This window comes from Stomoxys calcitrans, chromosome 4, assembly GCF_963082655.1.
Source record: "Stomoxys calcitrans chromosome 4, idStoCalc2.1, whole genome shotgun sequence".
Taxonomy (NCBI): domain Eukaryota; kingdom Metazoa; phylum Arthropoda; class Insecta; order Diptera; family Muscidae; genus Stomoxys; species Stomoxys calcitrans.
In genome coordinates, this window is record NC_081555.1 from 12,865,175 (window position 1) to 12,880,483 (window position 15,309).

General features: G+C 35.4%; 1 protein-coding gene across 5 annotated transcripts in view; it reads left to right on the top strand.

Moving 5' to 3' along the window:
- The window catches only part of LOC106087414 (myotubularin-related protein 4), a 61,863-nt gene extending 46,854 nt beyond the window's left edge, over positions 1–15,009 (top strand). For 2 of the 5 annotated variants that reach the window (XM_059366585.1, XM_059366586.1), the window contains exons 12-15: positions 3,214–3,324; positions 3,685–3,948; positions 7,071–7,282; positions 14,561–15,009. In XM_059366585.1, the coding sequence (XP_059222568.1) occupies positions 3,214–3,324; positions 3,685–3,948; positions 7,071–7,282; positions 14,561–14,822 (849 nt within the window). In that variant the 3' untranslated portion in view covers positions 14,823–15,009. Of the gene's footprint in view, positions 1–3,213; positions 3,325–3,684; positions 3,949–7,070; positions 7,302–14,560 lie in introns of those variants that run through there. The other 3 variants (XM_059366587.1, XM_059366588.1, XM_059366589.1) reach the window with 3 other exon arrangements.
- The last annotated feature ends 300 nt before the right edge of the window (positions 15,010–15,309 follow it).

Genomic DNA, 15,309 nt, shown 5'->3' on the forward strand with positions numbered 1-15,309 from the left:
AGGGTCTAAAATAGTGTGGCCAAGATGACAATTGGCCTGGAGTATTCGTGTCCCGGTAGTAGAGTTGGTGCGTACTCAGATTGCCAGTGCGGGGGTCGTGGGTTCGATTCCCAACAGAGGCCTTGGTCTGGCGCTACTGTGGTATCACAATGGACTTAAAATGTGAATCTGTAAAGGACTGCACTCTAACCTTACCTTTTCTTTACCTTATCTCAATGTATTACCAGCCTATTTTGATTTTGTTCTTGCTCCCCGGAACAGTCATCGGCATTCCTTATCAGATTGACGTCCTGTGGCCCAAAAGCTCGTAAGAAATTAGTTTTATTACAGCAGGCCGATTGCTGTTCAATGTAAAAACGATGATGGATTATAATCCGAACCCTCCCGGCACGGGATAACACATCACACGGGCTGGAACTTTGAACTTCAATTGTGTGGTGTTCTTTATTATCACGAGAAGCTTAACTGGGAGCTACAGGGCTTTTGGAATTTTGAACTTATTTTTTTTAGAAACAACACAGGACTTGCATTTTATTTCTCGCCATAAACTTCAATGCTGCATACTCAACTCAAAAGATTTTTTCGCATCAAAAATTAAAAATTTTGGAAAGGGTACCCCCTTTGCTAAAAAATTGCAAAAAAAATAAAATGTTGAATTATTAGGAATTTTGTCTACTTTGCGATTCTTCGCCGAATTTCGAACTACGAAATGCTTTAACATTTTCGAAATTCGAAAAAATGAAGGAGTTATAGCGTTTTCGAAATTAAAAATTACTTTGAAAATGTTAGGCCTAAAATAAAAACATTTTTACGATTTTTCCATAGAAAACTTTGAAGTATTGCTTCAAACAGCACAATTACGGAAACAGCTTTTCTTCACAAATTGAATGCTGCTTCCAGAATTTCGGAGTTCGGAAGTCTAAGGAAATTACAGTAATTTCGAACTCACAATTATTTTTTTTTATTATTTCTAAGTTCAATTAAGCGATTTTGAGCTTGTTTTTTTGGAAAACGACACAGGAGTTGCACAAAATCTCATTTCTCGCCATACACGTCAATGCTGCATACTCAACTCAAAAATTTTTTTCGCATCAAAAATTTTTCATTTTGGAAGGGTTACCCCCTTTGCTAAAAAAAATGCAAAAAAAAAATTTTTTGATTTTTTAGAAATTTGGTTTACTTAGCGATTCATCATCGAATTTCAAACTGTGAAATGGCTTATAATTTTCTAAATTCGAAAAAATTAAGAAGTTACAGCATTTTTGAACTTAAAAGTGAACCTGAAAATTTTTGGCCCAAAATAAATCGATTTTTACAAAATTTTTCAGAGAAAACTTTGAAGTATTGCTTCAAACATCACCATTACGGAAAAAGCTTTTCTCCACAAATCCAACGGTGTTTGCAAAATTTCAGAGTTCGAAAGTCTAAGGAAGTTACAGCAGTTTCGAACTCACATGTATCTCATTTCTCGCCATCTTTTTTTAGTTGTAGTAGTTCTCCCTTTGTTTTCTTTATCTTGTCTTTTGACATTTTCCAAGTCTGCCCTGTGTCTACTTTTCAAAATATGTTGAGCCAAAGCTCTGTGTTCTCCCATTCTTGTTTGCAGCGTTCGTTTTGTTGTTCCTACATATAAAGGGTGATTTTTTTGAGGTTAGGATTTTCATGCATTAGTATTTGACAGATCACGTGGGATTTCAGACATGGTGTCAAAGAGAAAGATGCTCAGTATGCTTTGACATTTCATCATGAATAGACTTACTAACGAGCAACGCTTGCAAATCATTGAATTTTATTACCAAAATCAGTGTTCGGTTCGAAATGTGTTCAAATTTTGACAAATTTTGTTCAGCGATGAGGCTCATTTCTGGTTGAATGGCTACGTAAATAAGCAAAATTGCCGCATTTGGAGTGAAGAGCAACCAGAAGCCGTTCAAGAATTGCCCATGCATCCCGAAAAATGCACTGTTTGGTGTGGTTTGTACGCTGGTGGAATCATTGGACCGTATTTTTTCAAAGATGCTGTTGGACGCAACGTTACGGTGAATGAACACATTTCGAACCGAACACTGATTTTGGTAATAAAATTCAAGATTTGCAAGCGTTGCTCGCTAGTAAGTCTATTCATGATGAAATGTCAAAGCATACTGAGCATCTTTCTCTTTGACACCATGTCTGAAATCCCACGTGATCTGTCAAATACTAATGCATGAAAATCCTATCCTCAAAAAAATCACCCTTTACTAAGTCACAGCTTTGTTTGTCAGTTCCCTTACATTCTTTTTCGACATTCTTTAAAACAACATTGCTTTGTTGTTGTTTGTCGATTGGAGTTTTGACGTTGGAGAATATTTTGTTGTTTGTTTGATTCGCTCTGTATGCATATTTAATGTTGTTTGTTTTGTTCATTCAAGTTCTTAAGCTTTTGTTATCTGTTAATCCAGGGATGTATTTGAAGCTACAATATCGTTTGGTTTCTTCATTTGTTGTAGGGTTGCCATAGTGCTGTTTAGTTTGCGTTTTATTTCGTCGAAAAGTTTATTAATTAATTTGGGTGGAAAACTATTGGTTTTTAATATTTTGGTTAATGTTTTGAAATGGTTTAGATGGAATTGTTCGTCACTAAGGCGGAGTACTCTGGTGATTAAACTTTTAGCGGTGTTGATTATCTGTGATTTTGGTTTGCACACAAGGTCTTAGGTCTAAAGAGCTTAAGGTTAAATTTAATAAAATCTAATTGGATCAAGAAAATCTGAATACAAACGCTAATTTGTAGTGCAAGTCTGTTTGTTTGCCATGAGATGGTAACACCATTTGCCAATCTGTCAAAACAATACAAGGAAAAAAGTGCAAATATTTGTAAAATTTATAACTAAAATTTACACAATGTGTGGACATAACAGTCATATAAACTTTTTTTAAGATTTGTGCACGCAATTGTATAAATATTTTGTTTTAATTTTATTTTACCATTCACAATAGAGGTATTTCTGCAAGAGGCCAAACTTATTTGTGAGAAACATATCATGGCAATCCTGAGAACAGATGTTCTACATAGGTCTGCTTTGGTTATTTATCCAGAACTTCGTTGTCCTGGTTAGATGTCATTTTCATAAAAATTTCGTTGTACTGCACTATATAGAGGGTCATTTCAACGATGGAATTAAAACCCTCACCTTTTTCAACCTAACCTAACATTTTCTTTTCTATTTACAGATGCTTGAAGATGCATTAAGACGTGAACTACATGAAATGCGTATGGCCTTACTAAAGAAAAGTTGTCCAAACTGTAATAATGCCAATGCATCGGCGAACACTGATGAACAGGTGAATATGACATAACATAAGCAATCCATTAACCAATTAAGACTCACATATAAAAACTGACTAGACGATTATTTAGGTAAATTATTTATCATTTTATATGTACAATACCTACTGTATTTCTATAAAGGCGATTTTTAGATAATTTTTTTTTTTAATTTGGCTATATAATGAATTTGATTTATGTTGCCCCACCGCCATCCGCACCACTATAACCCTCGGTTTGGTGTACATGGTTTCTTCGTTTTTTTTTTGTTAAATTTTTACATTTAGCTAGTCATTTAGTTTTATTTTTATGAAAAAAAAGTTATTTTATTGATTGTTGTAATAATTAAATAAACAATAAAACATCATCAACAACAGAGAATGCTTTATGATAATACATCAAATCTACCACCATACCATAGACGATATTATGCCCGATCCCTGCCTTCATCGTATCGAAAATGCCCGAAACATTACCGAAAGCGAAACAACAGTGGTTTACGACGTTATTATAGTTCATCTTATGAAACAAATACCGAAGATGATGAAGTGGCTGATTTATATGATGAAAGTGGTAGTGATGACGATGATAATGATAATGGTTATGATTATGATGATAATGATATGTATTCGGTATCAGGGGTTAGTTTATTATTTTAATTAATTTTTTTTGTTTTGTTTTATTTAAACGTTTTTGTTAATGCTTCCATTTTTATTGCATGGTTTTTACCAATGCCTTTTTGCAATAATTGTCCTTCCATTAATTCTTGCTATATATACTCGTACCTGCTGACCTTTGCATGTAGCAGTGCTTATGTTATGGATAGGGAAAGCGTGGAAGGGAAGTGATGATTACAACTTAATTTTTATAAGGGGTTGACTTTTTTTGTTATAAAAAAATTGTTTGTTGTCCTGATAACGGTATCGAGTTTTTAGCATTCAAACATTGAATAAAGTTTTAATAGCAGTAACCTGATTAAAGTATAAGAAGACAACAGTAGCTGATGGGTTGAAAGTCGATCTATATAAAATTGGAGGCTAAACGCTGTATCAACCAACATGACGCTGAGAAAAAAGTCTCCTTCCCATCGCATACAAAATATGAAGGAACCTATTGTGCGAGAGACTGAGATCTGATGTCACAACAATAATTGGACCCTATCAGTGAAAATGTAAAACTGGCAAAGCCACCTTTGACCAAATATTGCCACTACGCCAGATACTGTCAGAGACTAATTAAATATTATGATATCGTCCATCTTGCTCGACAGCCATTTTACATTCAATGGATGTGAATATTGCTTGCCTATGCCGATAATATTGAAGGAATCAGCAATAAACGGAAATAAAAAAAAAGTTATTAAAGTTAGCGCTAAATAACGTGAACGCTAAATAACGTGCACAAGAAAATATTGAATGTTGATAACTATAACTTTGACTCAGTTGCCTACAGCGGCAGCGTAAAATACCTGGGTGTTTTGCTGGACAGGAAATTAAACTTCAAATCCAACATTTTAAAAAGGACAAGGCGACTCGGCATCAATCCTTGCTCTGTAGGAGTTGAGGCGGCTGCATCTGCCGGAACGTAATTGAGCCATAACGACTCTAGTTAACCGGTTGTCATTTACCGCATTTGCTACCGTGTCTGCATGAATGTTGTATAGCTAGACTTGCTTGATATACCGCTTGAACTAGAGGTTCTCTTTTGTAGCGCTGAACCTCACGCTCTAGATCATGTAGATCTACCTTAAGGTTTCTGGGCGGTGGATATCTATCCACAAGATGATGATTTGGATGGTCGGTCTCTGCGATAATAGCCCAAAAGGTATTGCTTAGACAGCATGTAGCTACGTCTTCGCACTGGTAGGATCTTTGTCTCCTGATGGAGGTGGTCCACATGAGAACTGAGGAGACAGCCCGTCGCAGTTCGAAGGGCGGAATTCTAACAGCTCTGAATATTATTCCACTGCGTGTCACAAAGCTGACGAGACCACACTGGCGCTACATAACTTACCACAGGCCGACCAATTGCTTTGTACGTGGTCAACAAGGTTTCTTTGTCGTAACCACATGTGAGCTGTTTAAAACTGCCTGTCATGCTGCTTCATTTAGAAGCTCAATTTTATAAATATCGCTCTACATTATGGAGATTAACACGACGAAAATGTACATTTATGCCATTACCAAAGGCGACGCCCTTTAAACTACCCGGATTTAAAGGAGATAAGCGATTGAAGAATTACAATGAGGTACATGGTGTCCTCGGCGGATTACTAGACATCTAATGTCTGGTACCATTCTCTTCTTATCCAAACTAACCTGACATCACTATGCGGCGATTGCACTCTATCCACTAGGTGGTGATTATGTTGTTGGGATAGCTTTAACGGTGATATAAAAAAAATCTTTTAAACAAGCCCTTGAATGTTGCTGATGCCTCTCTAAGCTAACATTGTCAGTCTTATATATTTAAAATTTAAGCTTTGTTGACTATATCAGCTTTTTGCGCATTATATGTTTAAAAAAAAAAATAAAATGTTGATTATTTCTAACTCGAACTTATTTATTCAATATTGTTGTTTTTAATTCAAGCTCGAGGTCTTTCTTGTTTTTCTCTTTTCTTTATTATTTATTATTTATGCATCGATATTTCGCATTTCAATGAAATGCATTTTCATGATCTACAACCATTTAAATATATTTTTAAACTATTGACATCACTGTTCCTATTTTATTTAACTTACATATCTAAATGAGAAACAAAAACTTTATAGTTATGCGACCGTCTTCAGAAGTCGTTGTCTGCTTTGCTACTGTTTAGTAGTTTTTCTTATAGGGCTTTGTTCACTTGTTGTACCAACAGTCTGTAGTTGCTCGCGCATCCCTCTGTGTCTGCTTTGTATTTCATGCGTTTTGTTGTTGTCGTGTTGATGATGTGTGGCGTTTCTAGTGTTAGTCTCTTGTAATTTATCTCGTTATCTATTATTCCTACTCTCTCTAAGTCTGGCTCATGGTGTTCTGTTGCACAGTGTTCTGCTAATGCCGTTTTTTTGGAACCACCAAAAATAAGTTAAAAACTAGACTGGCGGGGCATAAATCTCACATTAAATTAAGGAGTAGAAACACACACCAAAAAACGTCATTAGCAGAACACTGTGCAACAGAACACCATGAGCCAGACTTAGAGAGAGTATGAATAATAGATAACGAGATAAATTACAACAAGAGACTAACACTAGAAACGCCACACACACATCATCAAAACGACAACAACAAAACGCATGAATTACAAAGCAGACACAGAGGGATGCGCAAGGAACTACAGACTGTTGGTACAACGAGTGAACAAAGACGGTCGCATATCTATAAAGTTTTTGTTTGTGTTTTGTTTCTCATTTAGATATGTAAGTTAAATAAAATAGAAACAGTGATGTCAATACTTTAAAAAAATTTAATTGGTTGTAGATCATGAAAATGAATTCCATTGAAATGGGAAATATCGATGCATAGATAAAAGAGAAAAGAGAAAAACGGGAAAGACCTCGAGCTTGAATTAAAAACAACAATATTAAAAATAATAAAGCTCAAAAACAGTTTGTAACAGCATGAAATCGTCTTTTATATATGGACCTACATATTTAATACAAGTTTATTGTAAAAAATATACTAGCTGTTAATAACGTTGTAAATTATTTCTGTTTTATGTACTTTTCTCTCTCTTTCTTTCGATGTTTTTTTTTCGCCCTCTTCTTTACCTTGTACAGTGCTCTGCACTTGATAATGTAGAGAATGCTTCGATCTGTTCATGGGAAGCTGTTGAAGATCGCAGTACCAGTGGTCCATCATCCTGCACCACAACCAGTTCCTCAATGCAACCAAATGCCACAAGCGTATTATGGGTACCAGATCATGCTGTTTCGCGTTGCACCAGTTGTCAGACGGAATTTTGGCTGGGCCGAAGGAAACACCATTGCCGGTGCGCATTATAATTCAATGTATAAAAGACTTTTGGTTTTGTAATATTTTGTTTGTTTATTTTTTTCTTTTGGTTACTTTGTTTCGATCTTTTTTTCCTTCTATGTTGAGTTGTGTGTAATTTTTTCAATTTTTGCATTTTTTTGTTTCTTTTTATCTCTTTTTTACTTTATATATACTATATTTTTTGTAGTTAACTTTTCATTTCTTAATTTTGTTTTTCCAATTCACTGTGAGACTGTTACTAACCTCCCCGTTTTGTGTCCAGATTTTTTTGACATATTTGTTTTTGCTTTTTTGAAAAATAAAAGACGGCAGAAATGTATGCAATTTGTATACGAGTATTTAAATTAAATTGAAAACCATTTGAATAGTTGCAAATGTTTTAATTCGGCTGAAATAATCATGCTAGTATCATCTACGAGCATACTGAAAAAAATCATAAATCACTTTTAGAAAGCAGATAACTTCTTCAAATAATGCATTGTCATTTTCTTAATGCATTGCCATTTTTAATAAAAAAAAACAGATATGAAGAGATTTGTGCCATTTCTTTCTTGCACCTACTCAGAAGAAGTTCTAATATCCACAGCTAGCCAGAGCTATAAGCAAAACACATATTGCATCACTTCCTAAAATGTTTTTTATTCTTTATTTTCTGAATAGTAGCAAAAACCCATAGACAGCAAGGTATCGATAGCTAGCCAGAGTTATAGACTTGCTTTACAAATCTTGCCCATAAACATTCCATTAAGGAACAGGAGCAGACTTCTCACATATCAATGAGTGCAGTCCGATTCAAGTTTAAGCTCAATGATAAGGAGCCTCCTTTTTAAAGACGAATCCGAACGGCGTGCCGCAGTGCGACACCTCTTTGGAGAGAAGTTTTACATGGAATAGTACCTCACACATGTTGACAGCATTAGAAGGGAAAACCACCGTTGAAAATTTTTTCTGATGGTCTCGCCAGGATTCGAACCCAGGCGTTGAGCTCATAGGCGGACATGCTAACCTCTGCGCTACGGTGGCCTCCACCTTGCTTATTTCTATCATATCGTGGTTTTGCTGAATTTATACCAACTTTGTTGCCAACATGTTATTAATTATACCCACCACCATAGGATGGGGGTATACTAATCTAGTCATTCCGTTTGTAACATCTCGAAATATTGATGTAGGACCCCATAATGTATATATATTCTTGGTCGTCTTGAAATTCTGATTCGAACAAGCCATGTCCATCCATCCGTCTGTGGAAATCACGACAGACGGATGGATGGACATCCGTCGAAATCCGATCTACCGATTTGACTTCTTAAGCCCTTGGAGGCCACAATTTTTGTCCGATTTGGCTGAAATTTGACTTGTAGTGTTCTGTTATGGCTTCCAACAAAGGAGCCAAGTACGGTCCAAATCGGTCTTTAACCTGATATAGATCTCATATAAACCGATCTCCCGATTTGACTTCTTGAGCCCCAGGAAGCCTCAATTTTCATCCGATTTGACTCAAATTTTATACATGGCGTTCTGTTATGACTCCCTACAACTTTCTTAAGTACGTTTGAAATCGGTCAAGAACATGATATAGCTCCCATATAAGCCGATCTCCCGATTTGACTTCTTGAGAACTTACAAACCGCGATTTTTTTCCGATTTGGCTGAAATTTTGCATATAGTGTTCGTCCAATTCGGTCTACAACTAGATATAGCTCCCATATTTTAGGTGGTGGGTTCCCAAGATTCGGCCCTGCCGAACTTAGCACGCGTGTACTTGTTTTTCTTTAATCTATTAATCCATCTTCTTTTCTTCCTTTATATTTTGTGTAAACACTTTATTTCATTGTAAATAACCCATACTTATTTTTAATGTTGTTTTAATCATCTTCTACTGTTGAATTATTGAACTAAATACAATTATCACACATACATACACATTAACAATTATTAAGAATTTTATTATAAATGTTATAGAGATACTTTTGAAGGGTTTGTACCAAACAGCATAATAATTATTCCTTCAAGAAAATGTAAAGAAATTGATACAATGATACATATAACATACCTGCCAAATATGATCTGAAACGGTCTATAAGCTGATGACTTCAATGACTCTTATATTGGGTTGCCCAAAAAGTAATTGCGGATTTTTCATATAGTCGGCGTTGACAAATTTTTTCACAGCTTGTGACTCTGTAATTGCATTCTTTCTTCTGTCAGTTATCAGCTGTTACTTTTAGCTTGCTTTAGAAAAAAAGTGTAAAAAAAGTATATTTGATTAAAGTTCATTCTAAGTTTTATTAAAAATGCATTTACTTTCTTTTAAAAAATCCGCAATTACTTTTTGGGCAACCCAATATATAAAAATGAATTTTTGTTTGTTTGTCGGTTTGTTTGTTTTTTCCGTATAGACTCAAAACGGCTGAACCGATTGCCTTCAAATTTTCACAGATTGTGTAGCTTGGTCTGGAAGGAAACATAGTCTATATAATTTTTTGATATCGGAAGGGGAGCGGACACTCCCCCTTAGCTCAAAAGTACTACCCAAAAACAAAAGTGTACCGATCAAGACAATATGGGACTCAGATGAAAGGTATTCAGGAGTAGAGTACGAAAATAGGTTTATTGGACGAGCATAGATCTCAAATGAAAGGTATTCGGGAGTAGATTATGAATATAGTGAGGAAGGAGGAATAGGCTTTATAATTTCTTGATATCGGAAGTTGGCGGACCCTCCCCCGTTACCCCAAAAACACCACCCAAAATCAAAAGTGGACCGATAAGAACAATATGGATATCAAATGAAAGGTATTGAAGAGTAGAATATTAACGATGTACTAAAAATTGGGTGTAAGTACACAGTAAGTCGCCCTAACCCTAAAACTTCTAAAAGCAGACAAATTGATCATCCACATCAGTGTGGGGCTTAAATAAAAGGTATTCGGGAGAAGATTACGAATCTGGCATACAAAATTAGATTGAAGTGTTGGGGGTCACCCCACCCCCAAAAATGCCCCAAATGGTCATATGACCCGTCATGACTATATGATGAAACTCGGTTTGTTTTTTTTTTTTTCTTAAAATTTCCATAGATTATGTAAATTTTTGTGGAAGGAAACATAGGTTTTATAATTTTTAGATATAGGATGGTGGCGGACCCTCTCTCTTACCCCAAAAACGCCACCCAAAAGCAAAAGGGGACTGATAAGCACAATATGGGTATCAAATGAAAGGTATTGGAGACTAGAAAACGAATATGGTCTTTGGGTCGAAGTACCCAACGGGCCAACCCAACCCCAAAAATCCTCTAAACAGATATATCCGACGTTCCTATCAATATGGGACTCAAATGAAAAGTATTCGGCAGTAGATTACAAATATGGCATAAAAAATAAGTCCAAGTAGTGGGATGTCGCCCCAAATGGGGGGAACCAAGTGTTTAGGGGCCTGTCCTAAATCAACCCATAAACTGAACTTCATTTCCGTCGAAATGTCAAAATGTCTCCCCTAAAAAGCCTGGGGTACCGCGGGCCCGCCCAAAACCCGACAAACTGATACATAGACCAATCACGACAATATAAAGCCGTGTTTGGGGAGCCGCTCCATCCTAAATACCTAGTATACCATATTCCCCATTTGTCTTCTCGAGCAACTTCATGGAGAGGTTTGAACATCATATGGAGGCTATACCAAAAGGCCAAAAACCTTAGAAAACTTAATTCCAGCGGTACCGTTATATGAGAGACAAGTCAAAGCGTGAACCGATGTTGACAATCGAAGGGCTTTATCCCCTGAGATATTGAAATGCCAAATTAAGTCAATCTATTGTTTGGAAAGATTGATTTAGTCTACTTAAGATCAAGCGGTACTTTAATATGGGTGTTAAACCCAAAATGTGCACCTATATTGACAAATTTTTGCAAAGTGTTTTAACCACCAAGAATCCATAATGTGAAGTATCGAATAAATTGATGTAAAATGTGGCTTTAATATTTTTTAAATCCTCTCATTGATATGAGAGAAGTCTCCCATTTGCCCAATAAGAAGAAGTGTAAGAGAAAAAAACGTAAAAAGATGTGAGTTCTTAGTTGTTCCCAAAAACGTGAAAAATAAAGAAATGGGTAGAGAGGAAATGCTTCTCCAGTAAGTCCATATACAGGGCGTCTCAGTAGCCGAGTTGGTAGCGTGCTTCCATTACCACTGCAACGGCCGTGGATTCGATTCCCACCAGAAGCCTTAGTCTGTCGCTACTGTGGTATCACAATGGACTTAAAATTGTTATTTCGACAGTCACTTCATGGCATATTTTTTCTAAAGTTTTCTGCACTTTCCTATATGCCCCTCGATATTCATCAAGGTCGTCATGTCGTCGTTTTGTGCTCCATTAAAGGTTATAGCCCCTCGATATGCGGCAAGGTTACCATGGCGTACACTATTTGTAATTGAACTATCTCGAAATCTTGCACCAATTCGAAGAGCATCGTTTTCTGAGGTATGCATATTGTGCCCCATTGAAGTTATACAATGTCCATCCATCTCTCATATTTAGATCGAGGGGTGTCGAATTCACCGATCTTTTGAACTCACATGTATTTTATTTTCGACTATTTCTAAGTTCAATTATTCGATTTTGGGCTTGTTTTTTGGGAAACAACACAGGAGTTACACCAAACCTCATTTCTCGCCATAAACGTCAATGCTGCATACTCAACTCAAAAAATTTGTTCGCATCAAAAATTGAAAATTTTGGGAAGGGTAAACCATTTGGTAAAAAAATGCAAAAAAAAAAATAAAATGTTGATTTTTTTGGAAATTTGTTGACTTTTCGATTCCTCGTCGAATTTCGAACTGCGAAAAGCTTTAACATTTTCTAAATTCGAAAAAATGAAGGATTTACAGCGTTTTTGAACTTAAAAATGACCTTGAAATTTTTAGGCCCAATATAGATCGATTTTTACGATTTTTTTCATAGAAAACTTTGAAGTATTGCTTCGACCAGCACCATTACGGAAAGAGCTTTTCTCCACAAATCTAATGGTGCTTCCAGAATTTCGGAGTTCGAAGGTTTAAGGAAGTTTCAGCAGTTTCTGACCCACATAGATGTTTTTAGGATTTTTTTTAAATTTCAATTATGCGATTTTGATCTTTTTTTTGGAAACAAGGCAGGAGTTGCTCTGAACCTCATTTCTCGCCTTAAACTTCAATGCTGCATACTCAACTCAAAAAATGTTTTCGCATAAAAAATTGAATAATTGGAAAGGGTTACCACCCCGCAAAAAAATTAAATTTTGATTTTTTAGAAATTCTGTTTACTTTGTGATTCGTCGTCGAATTTCGAATTGCGGAATGCTTTAACATTTTCTAAATTCCACAAAAAGAAGGAATTACACCGTTTTCGAACTTAAAAATTACCTTGAAATTTTTAGGCCTAAATCGATTTTTTTCATAGAAAACTTTGAAGTATTTCTTCGACCAGCACCATTGCGGAAAGAGCTTTTCTCCACAAATCTAATGGCGCTTCCAGAATTTCGTAGATCAAAAGTCTAAAGAAGTTACAGCAATTTCGAACTCACATGAATTTTTTTCGATTATTTATAAGTTCAATTATGCGATTTTGAGCTTTTTTATTTGGGAAACAGCACAGGAGTTGCACTAAATCTCATTTCTCGCCTTAAACTTCAATACTGTATACTCAACTCAAAAAAAAATTTTGCATCAAAAATTGAAGATTTTGGAAAGGGTAACACCCCTTTGCTAAAAAAATGCAAAAAAATAAAATGTTGATTTTTTAGGAATTTTATTTACTTTGCGATTCCTCGTCGAATTTCGAACTGCAGGATGCTTTAAAATTTTCTAAATTCGAAAAAATTAAGGAGTTTCAAACTTAAAAATTACCTTGAAATTTTTAGAAATTTTTTCTTAGAAAACTTTGAACTATTGCTTCAGTCAGTTTTTTTTTTTTGCCAAAAATGATACCGATATTCTTTTTTGATAAGTATTATATATACTGATATCTTTTGTTCAGTTACCTTTAGTAAAATTTGATGAAGAATATTTTTGTCTTTGACATAATTCTTCTAAAATGGAATTTTGGAGGAATTGGGCATCAAAAATTTTACCCTAAAATATGTGTTTAATTCTTTTGGCGTTTGATTTAAGTTTTGGAGTTGAAAAGCATTCCCTGTAGTGGAAAGCAGAGCCCTCTGGTGGAGCTTTATTATAAACATTTTTGTTAAATAAAGGGTGATTTTTTTGAGGTTAGGATTTTCATGCATTAGTATTTGACAGATCACGTGGGATTTCAGACATGGTGTAAAGAGAAAGATGCTCAGTATGCTTTGACATGTCATCATGAATAGACTTTCTAACGAGCAACGCTTGCAAATCATTGAATTTTATTACCAAAATCAGTGTTCGGTTCGAAATGTGTTCATTCACCGTAACGTTGCGTCCAACAGCATCTTTGAAAAAATACGGTCCAATGATTCCACCAGCGTACAAACCACACCAAACAGTGCATTTTTCGGGATGCATGGGCAGTTCTTGAACGGCTTCTGGTTGCTCTTCACTCCAAATGCGGCAATTTTGCTTATTTACGTAGCCATTCAACCAGAAATGAGCCTCATCGCTGAACGGTGAATGAACACATTTCGAACCGAACACTGATTTTGGTAATAAAATTCAATGATTTGCAAGCGTTGCTCGTTAGTAAGTCTATTCATGATGAAATGTCAAAGCATACTGAGCATCTTTCTCTTTGACACCATGTCTGAAATCCCACGTGATCTGTCAAATACTAATGCATGAAAATCCTAACCTCAAAAAAATCACCCTTTAGTTCAATTTACAAGTTTTTTCAAAAACTGAGTTGCTGGAGGTTTCAATTCTTTCACTTAAGCATTCCTCACAGTGTTATCAGTAATATTGCTGAAGACTGTGCATATAACCAAACAGAAAGGATTACGGATAATTTTATGCGGAATATTTGCCAAATTTTCAAAAAAAAGGGATGAATTTTACTCTTTCTATATAGGTTATTTCTATTTTTGCTTCTTATTTCTTAATCCATTCAGCTTTTCGAGTAGTTTTTTGAAAAATTTGAATTTTGTTGCAAAAATGTATTCCAAGGCCCATTGATTTTGTTATTGCTCCATTGCTTTGCTTTAATTTGTATACTCCCTAGGCTACTTATGAAAGAAATATGAAAACTTATTATTTTTTTGCTTTCCTTCTTTTCTTTGCTTTTATTCCCGCTGCACCACCACCACCATCCTCTGCACAGATCCTGTGGCCAAATATTCTGTGCTGATTGCTCTGAATTCTGGGCCGCATTGCCCGATGCCAAACTCTTTAGCCCGGTGAGACTATGTGGACCTTGTTATACGGTCACAACACGTAGTATACAACAACAGCAGCAGATCAACCATGATATGCAACATAACATAGTAGGTAGTAATAGCAGCAGCCTGCATTTGCAACAGAACTCTGCCGTTGCTGTAGCTGTAGCCGCAGCCGCAAAACCAGCAGCAACATCAAAAGCCTGAATACAAAATAAAAACCAATGAAGAATATGCCTAAATTATGGGGTTTAAAAGGAGTTAAAGGAGACAAGTAGACAATGGGGCTTCACAGCCAGGAGTGAAGCCCAAAATAAAAACAAAAAAAAAAAAAGATTACACCTACCCAACAACCATGTATACCCAAGATGAAGATGAAGACGAAGAAAAAGAAGTAGAAGATGATGTATAGCGTAAGCTAACAAATGTTTAAAACATAATAACGATAATTGTATGGATTATAAACAAATATAAGTTAACAAAATTATACAGATCTTCACATAGACACCAACCAATCAACCAACCAACACGTACAGACTATACAAACTGACCTAAACACGGACTTTATATACATATGAAAAAAGAAATTATGCATATATTTATTTATTTTTGTTTTTAACTTTAAGGGCATGTTTTAGATTTTAACATAGGATATTTAATAACCTTTTTCAAAAACAAAGAAAAAAATTAAATT